A 24,735-nucleotide genomic window follows, 5' to 3' on the forward strand; every position below is an offset into this window, starting at 1 on the left:
GGGACCCGGCATCTGGGAGAAGTGGGGAGGGTGGCCCAGGTAGCACAGGCATAGGCAGATATGGGGGGGAAGCATAAGGCTAACAACAGACACTTGTGTGACAAGGACTATGAGGTGGCATTGATTTTCTTGGCCTTACAGATGAGAAGCCAGATTCCACACAAATTATTTTGTTTGTTAGAGTTTAAGCATGTGTGTATGTTATGCCCCAAGATCATTTTCTCCTCTTTGCATTTGGTTGTTTTATCATCTCACAGGCTGAGTAAAACGACTATGCATGGAACACTGTAGAAGAAAAATTATATTAAAAAAACTGGTGTTATGATTTCCATCCAGGCATTTTGTCTCAGGAGTTGCTCGATTGTATGTGTTGCTAATGAGTGATTTATATTGAGGCATCTACATTGATTCATGTGTGTCCTTGTGAATAGCTGTAATCTGAGGCTGGCCATTTCACTTCCTCAAATCTCAGGTTCCTCATTAGAAAGAGCTTTGAAATGGCTCTTTCCCTGTACATTATGTGTTTCTGTGAATTACTTTTAGAGAAAGGTCAGTTTCTCAGGGTGGGACCCATAAACAAGGGCAACTGGGCAGAGCCAGGGGTTCAGGTGACTGTTTGGACCCTCTGGAAGGGCTTTTTACTGTGCTGCCTTGGGAGACAGAGTGGTCAGCTTGGAACTGACCTTAAGCCTAGGTCACCCAATTTTTGAAGGAAACTTTTTTTTTTCATTTAGAGAAAACTTCACGCTTTTGGGTGATTTAGGTAAGTTTGTGATTATTCGTTATGTGTGTGTACACACACGTACATACATATGTACATGCACAAATATTTAATATATCTTAGACACATCAAATATACGCATTTAAGATGTATTAAATGTACTTTCCTAAGAATACAAATAAGTGCCCTACGTCGGCGGCTCTCTACCTGACTGTACGTTAGAGTCACCTGCGGAGTTCTGAGGACTCAGGATGCCCAGTCTGTCCTCCAGACCACTGGGTGGAGCCCGGGCATCATTATTTTTTTCCAAACTTCGGTGAGAGCTGGTGGCCTAGACTTCACATTAGTTGCTAAAACATACTTTCCAAGATATCATGCTTTAAAAAGCATTTCAAAAGTAGATTATGCAGATGTGCCAATGGATCAGATGATCACCTAGATTCAAAATTATGTATATTTTATGGATTTAATTCATTCAATAATTCAGCAAATAACAAAGAAACAAGCAGACATAAAGTGAAAATATGACAGTTAGTGATAAGTGCTATGAATAGAAAAACTAAATATGGGAGGGTAGAGGAACATTGGTGTGTGTGAGCATGTGTGTATGTGTGTGTGTGCATGTGCGTGTTTGCATTTGGAAAAGCATGCTGTGCTAGACTTGCAGTAGAGTGCTCAGAGAGGACCTGTACATTATAAGTTAGTGTCAGCAAACCGTAGGGGAAATACGGGATTATTTAATTAACAATAGAGAAGTAATTAGTAGATATTTGAGGAAAGTAAGTTTAGTTACTCCCTATCTTCATGTCAATCAAGAAAATTAATTGTTGGTGGATGAAAAAAGTTAAATATAAAAACAAAACAAAACAATACTGAGCCATAAAAATGAAGAAACTACGTAAGCATCTATTTGACCACCAACAGGAAAGTATATTCTACACTTAAAAGCAATGAAAACATCTCAAAGCAAAAGAATGATCGGTTTGACTACATCAATATAAAATTTGTCATATATTAGCATAACAAAAGAGAGAAAGTAAACAACAAGTTAGACAAACATCTGAGACATAAAGAGATGGCTCATAAACATGAAAATAAAATGGCTGATAATAAGTGATTAATATTTGCCTCATTTATACCCAAAGAAATGCAAATTCAGAAAACAATGAGATACCATTTTTCCATTTTGGCTGTCTAATTACATTTTAAAAGTAAAGCTGCTCAGTGTGCTTCTGGGTGTGGTCGATAGATGCTCTCTTGTGCTATTGAGTGAGAGAATATGAATATTGCAACATTTCTGGAATGCAGTTTGTCAGCATGCATCTGTCAGGTTTCAATGTAGTCTTCAACTCAATCACTGTACTGCCATCGAGTAACATCCAGGAAATAATAAGAAATGTAGACAAATAATAATAGCTAACATTTAAGTGGTATTACCATTCACCAGACACTTACAATAGTAACTCATTTAACTTTCACATCAGCTCCAGGAGATGGTATTATTATCCCCTTCTATAGATAAGAAAATTGAGGCACAGAACAGGCAAGTCAGTTGCCCACAGTTGGTTAGCTGGTAGAGGGTAGAATGGAGATTCAAATCCACCCAGGCTGCCACCTGAGCCCATGATGCAAAAAAACTGAGCCATCCGGCCTTACCTGTGAAGATGGTCATGTGATTATCTCATAATACATCTGGTAAATGATAATATATCCACATGAAGTAATATTAGGTGGCAATTAGAATGGTTTTAACAAAGAGTTTTGTGACATAGGAAAAATGCTCATTATGTAATATTAAGTGGAAATGCAGGATATGCAATCTTTTAAACATCTTTTATTTTTTGAGAAGGAGTCTTGCTCTGTCACCTAGGCTGGAGTTCAGTGATGAGATCTCGGCTCACTGCAAGCTCCGCCTCCCGGATTCACACCATTCTCCTGCCTCATCCTCCCTAGTAGCTGGGACTACAGGTGCCTGCCAAAATGCCTGGCTAATTTTTTGTATTTTTAGTAGAGACGGGGTTTCACCATGTTAGTCAGGATGGCCTCAGTCTCCTGACCTCATGATCCGCCCATCTCGGTCTCCCAAAGTGCTGGGATTACAGGCGTGAGCCACTGCACCCGGCCAAACATCTTAATTATGTGACAACATTTATAAAAAGTACAAGAAAACATGCTAAAATATTATACATGTTGAGATTATTTTCTTCTTTCAGTCTTCATTTTGTAAATCTCCTACATTGAGTGTAAATTGCTTTAGAAATCAGAAAAACTTTAAAAAGAAAGAAACTTAAGAGTTATGGAAAAGCAAAAATATTGATGTTAAACATAACAATTAAAAACCCTTAAAATTCTTACATGTGAGACATTTAATATTTATATTCTTCTATGCCTATTTTATTAATACTTGCTAGAGTATCTGTTACATTTATCAGAATATCTCTTTTTCTGGAAATGAATTCATTATTTAATATAACCTTAATCTGTTAAATTCACACATAAAACTTAAGTACATTAAAAATTTTACATACACACATCCACATTTGCAGAATGGTGTGCAAATACCAGCTAATTTTTATATACTGAGATCTTAATGTGTTTCATATTGAAACTCAGAGTTAACTTGTCAGTTTGCTGAACCATCTCCTGATAACTTTGTCTCTTGGTAGATATTGAATATTTTTTTAAAAGTGGTGCTTTTTATAAGGTTACGTCAGTCTTAATCAGAGTGACATAAAGGAAATAAGATTTTTTATTCTATCCAAGATAAAAGAATAGGCAGAGTTAATAATAAAATGTGTGTGGAGGTAGCGGGGGAGGTTTCAAACCATAGAACCGGTCTAATTTGATTATGCACAGTTGGTACTTTCCATTCATACTTGTTTCTTTGGCCTTTACTTTATTGATTATTATCTCTTGGAAATTCCACCAAATATTTGGTGATTTTTCCATAAGGATGTATGTGAATGGTTTGGCAGCTTAGCCATTAAGCTTTATCCTGGATTCAGGCATTGACAACCCTGTTTTTAGGATGGAAGATGAGTAGTTGTTGGTGAGAGGGGCATTATTCTGAGCTGAGAAGCTGCCATGCACTCAGGAAGTCTCCATAAGCCTTAGATGGTTTAATCACTCAATAATTCCAGAAGCAGGCCTTCTTATCATCTCCATTTTGGTAATGACCAAATAGGCTCTAAGACTTGCTCAAGTTTTGCACAGCTTGTCAGGACTCAAACTGGAGTGGCAGCCCAGGTTTGTGTGTTTCTGAAACCTGACTCTGCCATCAGGCTGTGCTCCCTGCACTCAGGATGGTAAACAAGGGATATGGTGTTGTTTATGCAGTATTTAGACTCTGAATGGTCTCCACTGTGGGGGATCCTTCCTCCACTGGGCTCAAAGTTGTAATCAGAAGTCCGAATGCTAGGTTGTAGTAGGATCAAAGTTCAGCGCAGATCTTAGTTCCACTGGGTCACAGTCAATGTAAAGGAGGGGTCTGGAGTGTAGGAGACTGTCACTTCATCTCTCCATTTCCCTAAAATAAACTCATATGGGCAGCCACAGACACACGCAAACACCTGCATACACACCTATGCCTCAGTGACACATGTTAGTGGGTGCTGGCCATGTGCTAGGCATTGTGCTGGATTTTAGTGATACAGTGAAGAGCAAAATAGACTTAGTGCCTAGAATTATGAAACGTACGTTCTGAAGGAGGAAGATGGATTTTTAAAAATTCAACCCTAAATGAAGATCTCATTACAATTCAGGAACGTTTTGATGTGAAAACACACACACACTCTCTTACATGGGCAGAACTGCCATACATAGCTCAGCATGTCACAGATTGTTTATTCACAGAATGGTAATATTTGTAGCAGTACTATTGTTCTGAACTTTGGCCTTGGAAGCAGGATTTAGTAGACCAGGCCTGAAATTCTTCAGACTCTGTTGTATCAGAGAAATAAATTATTAGGAATTTCTTCCAGAAGAAAAACTTCATTGCCTTGAAATTTTATTAATTTTATATGGCTGAAAGTTCTGAGAATTGGTTACTATATTAAGGATTATAAAAATCTTCTAGGTTGTTTTTTTAAAAATCTGTGTGCCAGAAGATTTTTAAACCTTCATAAGATAGGCACGCTTTTGTTTGAAAGCTTTGGCTGAATCTGTTTTATTCTGTTTTCCAGAGAAGCCATTTAAAGCAGAATCCAAACCATGAATTGTAGAGAATTACCCTTGACCCTTTGGGTGCTTATATTTGTAAGCACTGCAGGTAAGTGATTATACATATTCTCAAACATATTTCATGAGTAATTGAGGAAGAATGTCAAAGTTTTTTTTTATGTGGTGGCTACTGAAGATGCTGAATTTATTCAGAAAAGAAAAGATTCTGCAGTCTGAGTTCATGTAGTGAGAGCAGAGTGAAAAACTTGCATCTTGAAATAAATTACATTTGTCTGAGGTGAAAATTTATTTCATGTTATTTGAAACTGAGGAGGTGGCAGCCATCTTTATTATTGGGTTTTAGGAAGTTTGAAACGCACTCTCTCCTTCCTGAGAGGGAGGCAAAGATTCATCTCATTATTTAGGTAATAATGAGAAAAGTAAATGACAAATATATTAGACAGCTTAAAAAAATTAGAGTGAGACAGAATATACAAAAAAGAGACTGGCTAGACCAAGGAGCTCAAGTAGGCTTCATAGTAGATGTCAAATACCAATTTTAACTTATTAGCAGTGATTGCCTAGAGTTGTTTTTTTTTTTTTAATTGAGAAGGATTCTGAGACTTCATTCTTTAGCATTCCATGATTGAACAGCAAGGCATTCCTTAGGCTTTGGGGGAGAAAGTGGGAGCACAAATATTAATTTGCCTTGATCTATTATCTAGGAGAGGGAAACACATGGGGTCATTTCCCTACTTTGATAATTACTGCTGAAGAGATAGCTGAATTAAGCTCTTGGTACTTCCAAATAACACAGGTCCAATCTCAGGGTATATTTACTTACGTGAATCCATTTATTATTGAGATCCCTGCAATAGAACCCTACCCAGATGATAAAAGAATGAGGTAGATCTTCATTTTTTTATATGTAATGATCTGTCAGAAACAAGTGAGTGGAAAAGCAAGGTACAGGAAAATGTGTCATGAGTTCCATGTCCTGTGGACGTACACTAATAGCCTTACTCCTCATTATAATGAGAGCATGTTTCAGGCACAGAAACAGCCATGCAGCCAGTTGTGCAAAGTTGCCAAGCTCCCAGCTGCCTGCCCTGGAGAGCACTTTTCATGAATGTTTCACTCTGGGGAGACATGACAATGTTCTACATATAGGATTCACTGAACCTAGTTGAGTTTAAGTGACAAAATGCTATGATTGTCCAAACTCAAGACAGTTTCAAACACAGACTTTATTCCAAAGGGCATTGGTTGTTGGCACTGCTGGGTTCTTATACTGTGTTTATGGAACAATAGGAGTGCCTATTTTGGCACTTGGAAGTCCACAAACCTTGAATTCCACTTATTTATCCCATCAAGGACCATTTCCAACAAGCATTATGGTAATCAACAAAGCCTCTAATGGTAAACCATGATTAGATATCCAAAGCTTCTAGCTGTCTGAGGAGGGGGGTGGTGTGGACTTTCAATTATCAACCTCCCACCTCTGGAGAGTGTGTCATTCACATTAAGTTTCTTCAAATGATAATACTTCCAGAGAGCACATGTCCATCCAAACACAGTCATATGTGTTTATAGAAGCTTTTTAAGACAAGCGAAAACCTGAAAACCCAGAAATAAGCCAATATCCAATAGACATTTGTTTAATAAACCAAATCCCCAACATGCATCCTTTTATAAAATGGATAAATTGCGAAATGGTAACACGATTAGATACTACATTACAATGAGAAAAGAACACATCACTGCTACAGCATGAATGCATTTATAACAATCATGTCAAAATAACCCAGACATAAAGGAGCACATATTGTATGGCCTATGCACTTCATTATATTAACTCTAAAACAGGAAAATAAATGAACTGTTAATGACTCACCAGGGTTTTGCATGTCAATTGAAGCTGACACCCACATATACACATGTATCACACCTTCTATGTTGAAGTATTGGTATAAAATAGAGATTGCATTGCAACCAGAAAACATGAAGTTGGTGCTCCTTAACTCTTGTGTTTTGTGGTAGATTCGACATCCATGTTTTCAAAGAATGTGTATTAGTCCATTCTCACGCTGCTAATAAAGGCATACTTGAGACTGGGTAATTTATAAAGGAAAGAGACTTTATTGATTCACAGTTCTGTATGGCTGGGGAGGCCTCAGGAAACTTACAATCATAGTGGAAGGGAAAGAAAACATATCCTTCTTCACATGGTGGCATCAAGGAGAAGGCTGAGCAAAAAGGGGAAAAGCCCCTTATAAAAACATCAGATCTTATGAGAACTCACGCACTATCAGGAGCACAGCATGAGGGTAATCACCCCCATGATTAAATTACCTTCCACCAGGTCCCTCCTATGACACATGGGGCTTATGGGAACTACAATTCAAGATGATTTGGGTTGGGGTAGAGCCAAATCATGTCATTCCACCCCTGGCCTCTCCCATATCTCATGCTCTCACATTTCAAAACACAATCATGCCCTTCTAACAGTCCCCCAAAGTCTTCACTCATTCCAGCATTAACTCTAAAATCCAAGTCCAAAGTCTCATCTGAGACAAGGCAGGTCCCTTCCTATGAGTCAGTAAATTCAAGAGCAATTTAGTTACTTCCTAGATACAATGGGAGTACAGGCATTGAGTAAATACACCCCTTCCAAATGGGAGAAATTGACTAAAACAAAGGGGGTACTGGCCCCATGCAAGTTCTAAATTTAATAGGGCAGTCATTAAACCTTAAAGTTCCAAAATAGTCTCCTTCAACTCCATGTCTCATATCCAGGTCACGCTGCTGCGAGAGGTAGGATCCCATGGCCTTGGGCAGCTACGCTCCTGTGGCTTTGCAGGGTACATCTTCCTTCCTGGTTTCTTTCATGGGCTGGTGTTGAGTTTCTGGGCTTTTTCAAGTGCATGGTGCAAGCTGTCAGTGAATCTATCATCCTGAGGCCTGGAGGATGGTGGCTGTCTTCTCTATACTCCACTAGCTGTACTCCAATGGGGACTCTGTATGGGACCCCCAACACCACATTTCCCTTCCACACTACCCTAGCAAAGATTCTACATGAGGGTTCCACCCCTGCAGCAAACTTTTGCCTGGACATCCAGCGTTTCCATACATCCTCTGAAAGCTAGGTGTAGGTTCCCAAACCTCAATTCTTGACTTTTGTGCACCTGCAGCCTCAACACCACATGGAAGCTGCCAAGGTTTGGGGCTTGCACCCTCTGAAGGCACAGCCTGACCTGGTATCTTGGCCTGTTTTAGCAATGGCTGGAGGGGTAGGATGCAGGACACCAAGTCCCTAGGCTGCAAACAGAAGGGGGCCCTGGGCCCATCCCAGGAAATCATTTTTTCCTCTTAGGCCTCTGGGCCTGTGATGGGAGGGTCTGCCAAGAAGATCTCTGACATACCCTAGAGGCATTTTTCCCATTGTCTTGGCAATTAACATTTGGGTCCTCATTTCTTATGCAAATTTCTGCAACCAGCTTTAATTCTGTGCCCCCCATTCCCACGAACATGGATTTTTCTCTCCTACCACATTCTCAAGCTGTGAATTTTCCAAACTCTTATGCTCTGTCACCTCTTGAATGATTTGCTCTTTAGAAATTTCTTCTTCCAGATAATCATCTCTCAAGTTCAAAGTTCCATAGATCTCTAGGGCAAGGGCAAAATGCAACTAATCTCTTTGCTAAAACATAACAAGAGTCACTTTTGCTCCAGCTCCCCAAAAGTTCCTCATCTCCATCTGAGACCACCTCAGCCTGGACTTTATTGTCCATAACATTATCAACATTTTGGTCAAAGCCATTTAACAAGTCTGTAGGAAGTTCCAAACTTTTCCATATTTTCTTATCTTCTTCAAACTGTTCCAACTGTTCCAAACTGCCCTCCAAACTGTTCCAACCTCTGCCTGTATGCAGTTCCAAAGTCACTTCCACATTTTGTGTATCTTTACAGTAGCACCCCACTCCTGGTACCAATTTACTGTATTAGTCCATTCTCACACTGCTAATAAAGGCATACCTGAGACCAGGTAATTTATAAAGGAGAAAGATTTAATGGACTCAGTTCTGCAGGGCTGGGGAGGCCTCAGGAAACTTACAAAAGGGGGAAAAGCCCCTTACAAAACCATCAGATCTCATGAGAACTCACTCACTATCATGAGAACGGCATGAGGGTGACTGCCCCCATGATTAAATTCAAGATGAGGTTTGAATGGGGACACAGCCAAACCATATCAGAATACTTCTATCACATCACTTCCTCTTTATGTTGTGGTTAACAATTTTGAGTTAAAACCAGACTGCTGCTTTGAGAAACAAACCCTGACTATAGAGAGGGCATTCTGTCCATGTCCTAAGGGAAATGTTTCGTTCAATTTAAATACTCTCATCCTCAAAATGCGGTAAAAGTGCACCCGAGAGTCACTGGAGGGTAGATTATGAGAAAGACCCATTAATGCTGAACTTGAAGTACCACAAGTGCACAAAGAGGGGAAGGAGCACCTATCCTGTGTAGATGATGGTTCAGATATATTTCCAAAGCCAGAGAATCTGGGTCAATTGAGAAAGAGGGAAAGTGACAGATATGCAAATTTGGATTGATATTATATTAATGAATTCTTGATTACCAACATGGTGACCTACAGTAATAATAAATATACACACACTGTAAGTTACATAGGCACACCTTTGACCATCCCCACACTTGCCAGGGAATGTTAGATAGGCAGGGTGAACGCAAGGTGAGTGAGATTTCTGATGGTGCAGAGGAAGAATGCCAAGGTTGCTAGGTTTCTTGTTTTCTTTTCTACTGAGACTCCTCAGCAGGGTATATTTTGAGGTAGGTATGGCAGCACTGTGACTTCTGTGGCTTTCCCTATGAAGAAGTTGTAATGTGTAATATTTTCTTCTAAGAGGTGACACAATTATCAGTCTTCTAGCTACGGTTGGTTAAGTTCTGATACCTTCCTGTTGGGGAGAAACTGTCAGAAGTTGTGTTTTCATCTATGTTCTGAAAGTGCCTTATCCTTTCTAGTGTTGGAAAGATTGATGCAAAAATAAAGAACCCACAGGAAATTGACACCGAGATTTCTCAGGACTTTCTTGCTAACCTTGCTTCTTCACCTAATGCATTAGGAGACCAAAAAAAGTTACCTTTGTCATTTTGGTTTTTGTTTTTATTTATTTTACTTTACTAATCTTTTGAAGAATCTTGTACTTCACGTCCCCACATTACTGTGGTTGAAGGGGAACCTTTCTATCTGAAACATTGCTCGTGTTCACTTGCACATGAGATTGAAACAACCACCAAAAGCTGGTACAAAAGCAGTGGATCACAGGAACATGTGGAGCTGAACCCAAGGAGTTCCTCGAGAATTGCTTTGCATGATTGTGTTTTGGAGTTTTGGCCAGTTGAGTTGAATGACACAGGATCTTACTTTTTCCAAATGGAGTGAGTAACCCTTTCTTTTCAAAATGTATTTCACAGCCCTCTTGTCCTTTGTTCAGCAACTCAAATATGCAGTAATCTGAAAGGTCAGATAATCAGCACATCTTTTTCTTTCCTGCTCTTCCTATGACATGAAATACATTCTTTGTTATGGAACAAAATAAGTTTATCTCTCTCTGCTTATTTTCTTAGTGACCTTAATGAAAGGAGATTACTTTGATAGGATTTCCTTTTAGGGGATCCTTACCAATGACAAGTGATGATTGCATGAAAGTCAGTTTTAAAATTCAGCTGCTCCTGTTGTCTACATGCCCCCAGTCAAATGAAATCAGCAGCTCGGACTTCACGATAATATTAATGTGTTGTGAATGGGGCAGTGTCAGCTTCCTGGGTGGCATCCTTGGTGGGGAGCAGGGATGGGGTTGATGCAGACACACACTAGTCCAGTCTGCAGGGGCTCACTGGGAGCCAGGTGGCAGTGCTAGTGGAGGAAGTGTGTGTCTGGCAGCCAATCGCAACCCACAGCTGGCGGCAGTGAGAGAGGGCAACACAGAAGGGCTTTGCATTTTACTCATGAGGTGGCCCTAGATTGTGCCAGGATACTCGAAATTGGGTTGCATAACTTCCATGAAATGAGCACAGCCAACTGAAAGCATCACCCACACTTACCGAACATGTTTCTTGTTAGATGTACCTACCTACATATGTAGGTAGTTTTATAGAGACTTGAGACTGACCTGTAAGAAATAGCTCAGGGCCAGCTGAAGGTGATGGTGTGTAGATTTCATATGTAGCAGATTTCTTTTAGAAGCACTTCTAGAGTGAGTCCTGATCATTACCAACCATGCTGTTGAGAGCAGAGTGAGCTACCACTGTGAAACCTTGGTAGCACTTCTGTGGTTTTGCACCAAATTAGGTCATTTTTGTTTGTTTTTATACATAGGAACTCCCAGACATCAGAAAAAAATTAAATAACTCTTTTGATAAAAACCAATACATTTTTAGATGACCTTTTAAGAGTGATAATTACAGAAATGGGTCACAACTGGGATTTTTCATAACAAGCTAAGGAAAAATGAATACTCACAAATGGGGTAAAGGAAAAAGAACAACAAACACCGCCCCCCCCCACCACAAACGTCCAACTCCTGATTGAATGAAGGCACAATTTAAAGGAATTGTGCCTGAGAGAGCACGTTGAGAGGAACGGCCAGGCATCCATGATCATCACTTGGAGATAACAGAAGCAAATGGCATTGGCCATCTTTCTGATTTGGGTAGTAGAGAATACAGCCTGGCTTAGGAAGCAACAATGGAAGCAAGAGATTGAGGCAGGATTTCAGAGAGGTGTGGAGAGGCAGGGTAGCAGATGCTAAGAAAAACGAGGTGTCCCAGAGTGGATATTGGAGACTGATCACTATGAGAGTAAAGTGATGAGGAGAGAAGCAGCTTTGACAATGGCCTTGAAAATAAATGGGATTCTACATGGAAGCAGGTTGTTTTAGACACCCAGGAGCATAGAAGATACAGACATATTCAAATATAGCATAATTAGTAAGCAGTATTTACTGCAGATGTGTGTGTATACATATATGTGTTCTAACTTAGGTGTGTAACCCTTTGTAGTTTGATGTGGGATCTATCAGTGAACAGACTTTACACCTGAAAATTTCCCATTAGGACAGTAATTCTTTAATTTTTAGGAGTACATTGCTAATAATCAAATGCTACTGAGGACTGATAATTTAATCCTGCAGTGAAAATCACTTTATCCCACCAAATTTTAAGAAAGGAATCAACTAAGAAGGAAGGGGATACAAAAGGGATAGTTTTCAATGATAGAGATGAAGAAATGAAGGTAGAGGGAAATGTACACACAGAAATCTAATAAACCAATCCTAGGCTGACAGGCAGCAAGTTCAGCTTGGTGAGCAGCCTCAGAAGTGGGGGCTGGTGTTTATCCCCTGGTGTGTGTGGACAAAAATGAGTGGTTTTCATAACCAGGATGGGCTGGGCCTGCAGCAGGAAAGTGTGGTCACAGCTTTGGGTCAGTTGGCCTCAGTGTTAACCCCAGCCTTGGAGCTCCTGGATGGCAGGTGCAGTGTGTTGTTGATTGTCTCAGTGTTCCCAGAGCAGTGTCCTGCACATGGAGTGTTATCAGTCCTCTAGCATTTGTTGAGTGTTAGGAATTAAGGATTACAGAGGTAGAGAACAATGTAGTCTGAAAAAATGGGGATATTCATGTACCCTATTCCTTTTAAGCAACAAGTCATAGAGATCCAGAAATCTCTCTCTCTCCAATTCATTGAGGTCAAAGTTGGGGAGACATTACAAAAACACACTTGAGAAGAAGGTGCTGCCAATGGGATCCTGAATCCATTTCAAGGGCCAGGTAGCTCTAACATGTCCCATGGCCATGGACCCACTACCTATAACTGTGACAACAGCCTGCCACATTCTCCAGTCATGGCCAATCTTTTATAAATTCATGCCCAAGGTGAAGGGGCCAGATTCATTGGATTGTGAAAGTGTAGAATTGTACAGAGCACTTCTGGCCTCTGGGGCCAAATAGATGTGCATTTGTATCCTGGCCCCATCCTGTAGCAAGTGTGTGGACTGAGTGAGTTGTTTAACCTGTCTGAGATTTAGCATTCTCATCTGAGCCTAAGGAAAGTAGTCATCTCCCTTGCATGTACATAGTCTAATACCTGGAACTCAGTAAGTGTTAGTCTTTTCTTCCTTCTGTCCTATTGTAGACCTAAAGGGGAACTGGAAGAGCCTAAGGTGGGCACAAATGTGTCAGGCATAGAGGATAACTTAAAAACACGTGTCTGCTGTATTTAGCAAATAAATCTGTACATCACAGGTGCAGTGGAAGCAAACTTCAAATTTGAAACATTTTCTCTTTAAAAACTTCATTTAAAAAATACTGTATTGTTTTCCAATTCCAGATCACCTTTTTTTTTTGTTGTTGTTGTTGTTGTTGTTTTTTCTGAGATGGAATTTCGCTCTTGTTACCCAGGCTGGAGTGTAATGGCGCGATCTCCACTCACTGCAACCTCCGCCTCCTGCCTCAGCTTCCCGAGTAGCTGGGATTACCGCACCCAGCTAATTTTTGTAGTTTTAGTAGAGACGGAGTTTCACCACATTGGCCAGGCTGGTCTCAAACTCCTGACCTCAGGTGATCCACCTGCCTTGGCCTCCCAAAGTGCTGGGATTACAGGTGTGAGCCACTGCACCTGGCCTAGTGATAGTCCTGATCGCTAATTTCTGATCAGGAGTAACAACTATAAAATCTATTCACACTCACTTTTGGTCAGTAAGGCATTTAAAGAGCTAATTCAATTACACTGAGGGCAGCAACTCCAGACTTTGGTTTATTCAACAGTAAAAGAAGGGGATTGGAACAAGTTGCCTTGAGAAACAAAACCTAATGCATATATACACATATTTAGAAAACAACATCAGGAGTTTATAGACCTTTTGAAACCAAAGCCACCCTCCCATCCTGGGCCAAGACTCTCTGAACTTATCCATCAGTGAAGATCACTGACATTGTAAAGATTTTCTTTTCTGACATCCATAATATATTGTCTGCAGTAGGATATGTGCGTGTGTGCATGTGCATGTGTGCGTCTCTGTGTGTAGACTGCTCAGGTTTTCATTTATTACCCCCTGCTCCCATGACAGTTTTTAAAGTGCTTGCTCCTCTGAATCAAGCGGAGGCAGAGCAGGGTTTGCGCATCAATGAATCAATCTCTTTAATAAAAATAAAGGAAAAATATTGTAACTGGTTACTAAAGGGAAGATGGGTGATATTTGCAAAGTTTCTGTAGCATTATAAAATACCTTTACACTTTTATTCCCTAGAAATTATACTCAGAAATGGAAATTAAATGTCATCAGAAGAAATAAACAGAGCTGTTTCACTGAAAGACAAGTAACTAGTAAAATTGTGGAAGTTAAAAAATTTTTTCAGATAACCTGTGAAAACAGTTACTATCAAACACTGGTCAACAGCACATCGTTGTATAAGGTAATGCTTTTATAATATTTTAACTTTAAGACTTGATGGAAAAGATAAAATTCCCAAATGAGGGGCTGAGAGCTACCATTTTGGTCTCATAACAAATAAGCTGCCTGATCCCACATGGCTCACTTGCCCTGTTTGAGCCAAGTATCCTTACTGGCTTGTTGTCAAGAGCTGATACATAGTATTAAAATATGTTCCACAGTAGTTTCCCTGGATTTGGTGTTCAATAAATGATCACAGCTTCTTCTCCCACACTCTTCCTTCATTTTCCTTCTCTTTAGATAAGTTAGTTTTTAGGAATGCTAGTTTAAGGATTTCCATTTTCTCCTGTCACATGTACTTAACATGTAAAACTCAATTGTATATGTTTTTCTGAATATATTAGTTCATTTTATAAAATTGGAAATGGTAATGCTTTTATAATATTTTAACTTTAAAACTGAAAAATGAAGAAAGCAAAAATCACTCATAAATCCATCAGTTAGAGACTTTTTTTTTCTGTGAAGCATCTGCTTTTTAAAAGTGGTATATTTTATTTTTTTGTGTGTTTTTTCCTCTAAGAATTACATTGTGACTATCCCTTCACATCTTTAAATGATCTTCTAAACATGGACTTTCAGTTTTTATGTGCCTGGTTTCATCTAACTAACCCCCTTGTTTCATCTAACTAATCCCATTGTTATTGGACATTTGTGAATTGCCTAATTTTCACTATTATTTAAAGGCTAAAATGAATACCATTTCCACAAATCCTTGGGTGTTTATATAATTTGTCCTTCAACCAAATCCCTAAATGTAGAATTACTGGATCAAAGGCTGTGAGCATGTTTTTATGTCTTTTTCTTCACACTATCAAACTCATCTCCAGGGAGCTCTGCCAATTTTACCCCACACTTGAAAAAAGAATCCCAGTTTTCTGTCACCTCCACAACACTGGGAAATAATGCTCCTAGAATGTTTAAAATTTGATATGAAAAATTTCTAAAACTCCTAGTGGTTTTTTCACTTTTCTTAGTAATAAATTAAACTTTTGTATATATTTGTTGCATCTTACTGCAATCAGGCAATTTTGTGGGTTGCCCGTTTATTTTTTTCTGTTTGCTTCAGTTGGCATACCTTTTACTTGTTGAATTTTAAAAGCTGTTATACACCATGGAATACTATGCAGCCATAAAAAAGGATGCGTTCATGTCCTTTGTGGGGACATGGATGAAGCTGGAAACCATCATTCTCAGAAAACTAACACAGGAATAGAAAACCAAACACTGCATGTTCTCACTCATAAGTGGGAGGTGAACAATGAGAACACATGGACACAGGGAGGGGAACATCACACACCGGGGCCTGTTGTGGGGGGTGGGGGAATAGGGGATGGATAGCATTAGGAGAAATACCTAACTTCTCAAATTGATGGGTTCAGCAAACCACCATGGCACGTGTATACCTATGTAACAAACCTGCACATTCTGCACATGTAACCCAGAACTTAAAAGTATAATAAAAAAATAAAAGCTCTTTTAGACCACCCTATAGGAATTATGTATACACATACATAGTGTGTGTGTGAGTATAGAGTGTGTGTATGCATAAAAAACATACACACTCCCGTCCACACACACAAACACACACCACAAATTGTGTAGTTCAAGGGTCCCCAGTCCCTGGGCCAGTCTCCCTCACTCACATTGCCATCTCCTGTGAGGTCAGCAGTGGCATTAGACTCTCACAGGAGCAAGAACCCTATTGTGAACTGTGCATGCGAGGAATCTATGTTGCATGCTCCTTATGAGAATCTAATGCCTGATGATCTGTCACTGTCTCCCATCACCCCCAGATAGGACCACCTATTTGCAGGAAAACAAGCTCAGGGCTCCACTGATTCTACATTATGGTGAGTTGTATAATTATTTCATTATATATTATAGTGTAATAATAATAGAAATAAAGTGCACAAGAAATGTAATGCACTTGAATCATCCCAAAACCAACCATCCCCCCTCAACCCCTACCCACCCTGGTCCATGGAAAAATTGTCATTCATGAAATCAGTCTCTGTGTCAAAACGGTTGGGGACAGCTGATGTAGTTTATATGGAATAACAAATCTGAATAATGTGACTCTGTCGTGGAAACTTTAAAGACCTATAAGAGAGAGTGGTCTGAACAGAACTTGGGAAAGCTGAAGCGAGTGATGATAATATCCTTGAAACTTTTGTTTGTGCCTTATGCTTGAACACTGTTTACTTGTGATTTCCAAAGACAGCTCTTATCTGAAATGTTTTCTAAACATTCGAGTCAGTCCTGAGTTGACTTCACTCTATTTTCCATCAACGTACAAATGTGTTACAGTACATGTAAATTAGTGAGGCTTGGTGTGCTAAGTTTTAAGAAATTCCGTTCGGGTGCAGTGGCTCACGCCTGTAATCTCAGCACTTTAGGAGGCCGAGGCGGGCGGATCACAAGGTCAGGAGATCGAGACCATCCTGGCTAATACAGTGAAACCCCGTCTCTACTAAAAATACAAAAAATTAGCCAGCTGTGGTGGCACACGCCTGTAGTCCCAGCTACTCGGGAGGCTGAAGCAGGAGAATCATCTGGACCCAGGAGGCGGAGGTTGCAGTGAGCTGAGATCGGGCCACTGCACTCCAGCCTGGGGGACAGAGAGAGACTCTGTCTCAAAAAAAAAAAAAAAAAAAAGAAATTCCAAAATGCAGATATTTAAATTAAGAGGATTGGTGCACCAAGGATATTTAGCTAAACAATTGACCACAGGGCTAAGTATTCTAAGCCTGTTGACTGATCATGACTTCACCTGAGAACAAGGAGGCTAAATCAGTAGGCAATTGATTGGAAAGGAAAATGGAGAGTCTCTGATCTTTTCTATAGCTTGAAAAAAATTAGTTTGGCTTTATAAAATTTTGACTTATACATAAATAATTTACTGATGTGAGGTACATATGTGGGTGCTTCACGGGCACATTCTATGCACAATGGGTCTAGCCCTAGTGGCTGCCAGCTGTGAGGGAGAAGTCTGTGGGCAGTAGGTTCTCCTTGCTTGGTGTTTGCAGAAACAGTGTCCAATGGTCAAGGTTGGCCATTCAGCCCCCAGCCTTCACATGTTGTCCCTGCATGGCTCTGGGACCTACCTCTGGGTGTCAGATGTGCTGGATTGAAGAAAGTGGCTTTATTACAATTAGTATTAATTCCTGTGACATGTATGGAAATGTGTGTGTGAGAAAGAGATGTTTCAGTGTATGTATGGATTTGAATATTGCTGATGCATTTCTAATCAGCTCGCTGGCTTCTGATGGAGGGTGTCAAAGGTGTGGGTGGTCTGCTAGCTACTCATTCTCTGAGTAATTCTCCACCCATCCCACTATCCATCCCTGGGATGCATAGTCCAGAATACACACAATTGGACTGAACATGCATGAAATAGAGTTGTGACTCAAGCAAGGATTTTTGAAGTAGTGTTCTCTCTCTCTCACTCTCCCTGTTTCTCTCTCTCTGCATGTGTGTAAAAGAGAGAGGTGAAAGAATATTGATGAAAGCAGCTACAGTGCTCATATTGTCCCATGCTCTACTTCCCAGCATATATTAATAATGATAATCACGCCAACAGCAATGGGATCGCATTTAATTGTTTCAGTAAAAGTAGTACCAAATAACTGGGACATATGTCCAGGAATTGCTACTTTCCATTCTTTTTTCCTTTTTCTCTAAATATCTTTAACTCAAAAATTTGGATCACGGTAATATCAATTCGGCTTTTACTTAAAGTATTTTAACTTGTTTTATTAAAAACAGAACTGTAAAAAGCTACTACTGGAGAACAATAAAAACCCAACGATAAAGAAGAATGCCGAGTTTGAAGATCAGGGGTATTACTCCTGCGTGCATTTCCTTCATCATAATGGAAAACTCTTTAACATCACCAAAACCTTCAATATAACAATAGTGGAAGGTAAGGGAAATCTTAGAATTGGGAAGAAACAGATGTATTTTAGTAAAATGGAATTTTTTCATTCTTCAAAACTGTGTAGGAATTGAGAGTCCACTTAGTTGGGGTTGTGACCACTAGTTCAAATATAACGGTCAAAATCTTCATTCCGGTGCTCCTCTACTTGGCTAAATAAACCTTTCTTTTTGGCAGGAAATGAAAATCTGTATGAATAAACCTCACATGAGTCAGCTCTCTCTTATGTATGAAATTTGAGTAAATTGTGGAATCTTTTGTTGTTGAATTTACATTTTCACTTTACAAATATTTAGTGAAGATATCTATACTCAATAAACTGTACTTAGCACAAGGAGGCAGGGAAGCAAGGAAGTATGAGATGAAGTGAGCACTGTACTATTCTCAAGGGATTTGATTATAATCAGGAGAGGCAATAAGCTACATAAAGGTGTATGAAACAGCCTCATCTGTGAGGCTGCAAGAGTGCAGGGGGAGGTTGGAGGAAGGACAGATGCAGGAGGCTCCATTTGACCTGGGTCTTGGAGGGGGAGCCTCATGAAGCAGTGACCTGCTGGGGGAAGGGATCTCCACTGGGAGAGTGTAAGGAACACTGATGTGCTGGTGGGAGGGGAGGGATGCTGGACCCAGGCTGTGTGTGATGGAGGAACAGAATCCCGGGACATTAAAGGTATTTAATTAAACCTCACCCAGTGAAGATATTCATCATAAGGTACAGCCAGTGATTGATCATCCAGTCCCTTCTTGGGAACTATCAAGGAAATGACAAAATCACACAGCAGTGTAGTCCAGATTTTAATATCTGATTGTTGAAGTCTTTTTTTTCCACTGAGTCCAAATATCCCTTCTCGTAGCTTCCAACCACTGATTTTGATTTGCCTTCAAGAATTTCACAGATTAAATCTGGCTCCTTCTTAAAATGACAGCTCCTTTCGTGATCTGAAGACAGGTTGCTTATCCAGTCTGGATCTTTTTCCCCATCATCCTGAGAAACTGGAAACTGTAACACTTGTGTGGGTGGCTTGTTCAACAAAATCTGTGGGCTCACATTTGCTACAGCCTTTGCTTTAGCAACATCTTTACTCTTCACTACAACCATATAGCTATATACACCCACATGTTGCCACAGTAACAAATTATCCCAAGTTTAGTGTCTTCGGTAAAATCAAGGTTTTGGCAGAATTGCTTTACTTCTGGAGGCTGTAGGGGAAAACGCGTTTCTTTTTTTTTTTTTTTTAATTTTTTTTTGAGATGGAGTCTTGCTCTGTTGCCCAGGCTGGAGTGCAGTGGCGCAGCCTTGAGGCTCACTGCAAGCTCCGCCTCCTGGGTTCACACCGTTCTCCTGCCTCAGCCTTCCGAGTAGCTGGGACTACAGGCACCGCCACCACGCCTGGCTAATTTTTGTATTTTTTTTAGTAGAGACGGGGTTTCCCCGTGTTAGCCAGGATGGTCTCGATCTCCTGACCTTGTGATCCCCCTGCCTTGGTATCCAAAAGTACTGGGATTACAGGCATAAGCCACTGCGCCAGGCTTGAAAATGTGTTTCTTTGCCTTTGCTTTCTCCAACTTCTAGAGACCACCTGCATTTCTTGGCTTGTGCCACTTCATTTCAGAGCCAAACACATTCGCTTCCCTCACCTCATCTCCTTTTTGACTCTGACCTTTCTGTCTCCCTCTGATAAGGACCTTGAGACAGCATTGTGCCCACCTAGATAATCCAGGGTGATCCCCCTATCTCAAGATCCTTAATTTAATCACACCTAAGGTTCCTTTTGCCATGTCACATATCGTATTCACAGGAACTCAGGAGTAGGATGTGGGAAACTTCAGGGTCTATTATTCTGCCTGCCATAGCCCAGAACCTGGGAAACCCATAACTAAATTTTAAACTCAAAAACTTAAATTCTGTGTATAATCATCTTCCCTAAACTCTCCAACTTTACTTTCCTACATCTATTTTTAATCTCATATAAATCTCTGTTACTTTGATACTTTCAGAACCTACACCCTCTTTCCCACCATCTTTGCTTTCTGCCCATCAGCAGTTCTTTCCTTCCTTCTTTGATGAAGCTGTAGGAATATCCATTATTAAAAGGGTACTTGCTATGGGCCAGGGATAGTGCCAAGTACTGGAGTTGAATCATGTCATATAATCCTCACAACAGCTCTATGAGACTGTGGCCTTGGGTGAGTTAATTTCCTTAGTTCCTCTCTGCCTCAGATTCTTCGTCATGAAATGGGACAGTAATGGTTCATCCCTCGTAGGGTTGGCTGACGATGACTGAGTGAGTGTGTGTACAGCTCTAGGATGGCTCTAGGGACAGTAAGAGTTCTGCTGTAATGACCATCTCCCACTCCTGGGTTCCCAAACCTCACCTGCAGCACAAGCTATTCTTCTCCCATAATTGTCCATCTTATTTTTCTTGTCTTCTTGGAGAATGTCAACTGAGTCTCTCAGGACTCCACTCAAATGTCGCTCCTCCTTCATGCCCCCATGGCCTCTTGTTTGTATTTCTGATTGCTGTCAGAATTGCAATACATGTGTGTCTCTGTCAATAACTTGAAAGGTTTCTGGAAAGGTTTGCACTGAGTTCTGTTCCTCAACTTTGCATCTTGGATACCTACGATTGGCACTTGGCACATAAAGGTGCTCATTACATGCCTGTTTTGTGCATCACTGAGACAGAAACAACTCCTTCGATGCCACATACAACAAGAAGTCTAGACACTTCACCATCCTGGCTGTTTTTCTTTGGATTTGGCGAACTTTGCCATGAGTCTACAGAAATTAGAGCTTGGAGTTGGGGAGGACAGCCAGGAGGTGTTCTGACCTGTGTTGAGGACAGAGGGATTCTGAGCTCCTGCCTTCTCCATGTTGTGTCTTTATTACAGTCCCCTTGCCTTCACAGATGGAGATCTCTCAGCTGCTACATAGTGACTGCTGTAGTGGTGGAAAGGTGTGATACCTGTCCTCCCCATCCTAAGGGTCATGGCAATGTTCCCATAACAAAAGACAGATTAACAAGGGGCAAGCAAGTTTTATGTGACATGGGAGCCTTCAGAAATGAAGACCCTGGGGCCGGGTGTGGTGGCTCATGCCGGTAATCCTAGCACTTTGCGGGGCCGAGGCGGGTGGATCACCTGAGGCCAGGAGTTCGGGACAGGCCTGGCCAACATGGCAAAACCCCATCTCGACTAAAAACAGAAAAATTAGCTGGGCTTGGTGGTGGGCACCTGTAATCCTAGCTACTTGGGAGGCTGAGGCAGGGAGAATTGCTTGAACCCAGGAGATGGAGGTTGCAGTGAGCCGAGGTTGTGCCATTGCACTCCAGCCCGGGTGACAGAGCAAGACTTGGTCTCAAAAAAAAAAAAAAAAGGAAAGAAATGAATACCCTAAGACTCATGGAAACCCGTTTTTTTCTTTTTAAATGCTTAGGTTCTAGAAGCATGGACAGCCATGTAGAAATGTGATTGGACAAAAGGATATGACCTAATGCTAATGGACTGAGTGGGGAAACCCAGCAAGACCTGTCCAGATTCTTCTTGGCCTCTCTGTTATATTTCCTTTTCCTGGGTAGAGGGCAGAGGGTCTTAAGACTTACTGTCAGACCAAAGAAGGCCAAAGAATTTATAGCCAACTCCTAGACAGAAAGGCAGGAGAAGGTTAGAGTCATGCTTCTAGGTTCTATGGCTTACTTTGGGGAAAAGGATTCTAGTTTTTATGATCTGCCTTTGGGAAGAGGGAGTCTGGTTTCTGTGACTTGCTTTGGGGAGAATGGAGGCATGAAGCAGGAGGGTAGAAGAAGGTCAGAGAGATCTTGCTTTTTGAGGCTGCTTTGAGGTCTTCCAATGTCGTTGAGTTTAAAGTACTCAGCCTGCCAAAACACCATACTTTGGGACTGTTTTTGGAGCCCAGGAGTTCCACTGCCTTCAGCTTGTGCTCGTGAATCACAGTCACCTGAATTCCTACTGGGCATCTGCCACTTTCCTGGTCTTATGCTCTGGCTGATCGGATGGCGTCTCCTCCTACTGCTGACAACCTCTATGCCATTTTGACTCTGATAGCCTCCTAGGTAGACTGGTCAGGTCAAGGGCAGGCACTAAGATGTTGTCTTCCTTCCATGACCTACATGGGACTGCACCCTTCACTTTACACCAGTTGTGCAAACTCAGGGCTGATCTGGATTTCCAATGATATAATTTGAGTGTTAGTAGACAGCATCCTTTGCTGAAGATGTACTTCACACTGCCCCTTCTCAAGTCTCCCATGTAAGTTTCTGGGGGAAAAAATGGATCCAGAGAAAGGTAGTCAGTAGCAGTTTTCCCCCTCACACCGAAATTGCCTCCTGCCCCTTTGTCTTTGAATTCAAGCCAGTGTTGCTTCTTACTGTCAGACCTGAGAGTTAGTTCTTTCCCTGGATACATCTCAGCTCCTCCTGCCTGTCTGCCAACATTCCAGGCTTGCCCAGAGACTCCAAATCCCAGGATAACCCAGACCTGACTCTGAACCCCGGAGTCCACTGTGCTGGTTTCATTCTCCTGTTCTTGCTCACATATCTGCCCACTGCATTCTCCACTGCTCACTCTGGCACTGCACTTTCTGAGAGGGCTCAGGGAGGTGTGGGAGCTGCAGGAGCACTCCTGAGTCTCACTGTACTCCACTCAACCAGGCATTCTGCTTGCTGAGCACCTGCAAGTCCCAGAAGGGATGTTCTGGACGTTGCTTGGGAATGCCTCCAAAGCAGTGGGGCTACTAGCAGGGAACAGTCCTGGTCATGAGGAAAGTTACCAATGAGGATATCAAGGCTAACAATAACTTGACTATGCACCAGTTCAAATCTATGACCACAGCTGCTCTTAGGGTTTGCAGTTGCCAGCTGCCTTAAGCAAGAGCCTGTTGGGTGATGACTTACTTCCCAAACATCACCATATGGGGACTGAGGGGGCAGAATTTATGTGCAGTACTTCCAATCGGGGTCAGAAGCCACTCAGGAGCAGAAGTAGAACTTGGCCTACAGGCATGAACTTAACAGCAGGGCCAGGGCCAAGGTGAGGCTCCTGGGGCACAATATTGAAGGGACACTGCTCTCAGCATCCTGCAAGGGAACAGTGGGCACCTAGAGTGAGGGATTTGCTTTTCTCAACCTGTCTTGGCCCTGCAACATGTAAATCCATCACTGGCCAGCTGAGGACAGATGGAGAGAACCGAGACAGGGCAGAAAGGCTCTTCCCAGTGATTTTGCGTGGTTTGACTCTTGCATGTTTGATCCTCTGGGAGTCAGGCTGCAGTGGATGGGCATCTTCCTCTGCCTTTTAGTTGAATTGAGCAGAAGCTGCAGATCTGAGTGAGAGAAAACCAGATACAAGGTGCTTTCAACATCTCCATCAGCATGGAGTTGATGGAGAATGAAGCATTAAACAATATAATCTTAGTTAATATGACCTTTAGTTAATGCAAATAGGACTCAAGTGAACATAAACCAGTAACTACTGGAATCTTTGTTACATGAAATGAGCATATTATCATAGATGCTTGTCATAAAGAAGCTCAAGGCAACACTAATACATTTGTCTTTTCTTTTGTCACTTCTAGATCGCAGTAATATAGTTCCGGTTCTTCTTGGACCAAAGCTTAACCATGTTGCAGTGGAATTAGGTATATTTCAATATACATATATTCTGCATTTATAAGTAGGGGACATAATAGAGCCTTCCAAGCGTAAATATGATTCATTATTGAATGACACTGGATACACATTTCATATTTACTGAATAACATTACAAAACTAAGAAAAGAGTGCCATTTTTTGAATGTTGCCACTTTTAACCTGACTTAAAAGTGGCAACATTTTAAAGTTCAAGAGACAGTGGAACTGCCTGTGGTCTGTAGACTAAGGTTTTTGTTGTGCTGTGTGTGGCTTGTCTTTAACTCTCTCTATGGTCATTTCTAAATATGAAAATTTAGGCCGGGCATGGTGGCTCACGCCTGTAATCCCAGCACTTTGGGAGGCCGAGGCAGGTGAATCACTTGAGGTCAGGAGTTTGAGACCAACCTGACCAGCATGGTGAAACCCCATCTCTACTAAAAATACAAAAATTAGCCAGGCATGGTGGCATGCACCTGTAGTCCCAGCTACTCAGGAGACTGAGGCAGGAGAATCTCTTGAACCCAGGAGGCAAGGTTGTAATGAGCTGAAATCACACCACTGCACTCCAGCCTGGGCAACGGAGCAAGACTCTATCTAAAAAATAATAATAATAATAACAATAATAAATTTAAAAATTCCGTGAGAACACTCTGGAGAGATGAGTCAAACTAATTTTGTGGTGTGAATGTTTGATTAATTGATTCACTTTGAATCAATTGACTGAATTGATGGTATAT

General features: G+C 41.1%; 1 protein-coding gene across 2 annotated transcripts in view; it reads left to right on the forward strand.

The window, feature by feature from the left end:
- The window catches only part of IL18R1 (interleukin 18 receptor 1), a 43,009-nt gene that overhangs the window by 1,914 nt on the left and 16,360 nt on the right, over window positions 1-24,735 (forward strand). For both annotated transcript variants that reach the window (XM_019021606.4, XM_055378369.2), the window contains 5 exons: window positions 4,903-4,988; window positions 10,102-10,345; window positions 14,213-14,378; window positions 18,182-18,338; window positions 23,944-24,006. In XM_019021606.4, the coding sequence (XP_018877151.1) occupies window positions 4,931-4,988; window positions 10,102-10,345; window positions 14,213-14,378; window positions 18,182-18,338; window positions 23,944-24,006 (688 nt within the window). In that variant the 5' untranslated portion in view covers window positions 4,903-4,930. The remainder of the gene's footprint in view (window positions 1-4,902; window positions 4,989-10,101; window positions 10,346-14,212; window positions 14,379-18,181; window positions 18,339-23,943; window positions 24,007-24,735) is intronic.

The sequence above is a fragment of the Gorilla gorilla genome, chromosome 12, assembly GCF_029281585.2.
Source record: "Gorilla gorilla gorilla isolate KB3781 chromosome 12, NHGRI_mGorGor1-v2.1_pri, whole genome shotgun sequence".
Lineage (NCBI taxonomy): Eukaryota > Metazoa > Chordata > Mammalia > Primates > Hominidae > Gorilla > Gorilla gorilla.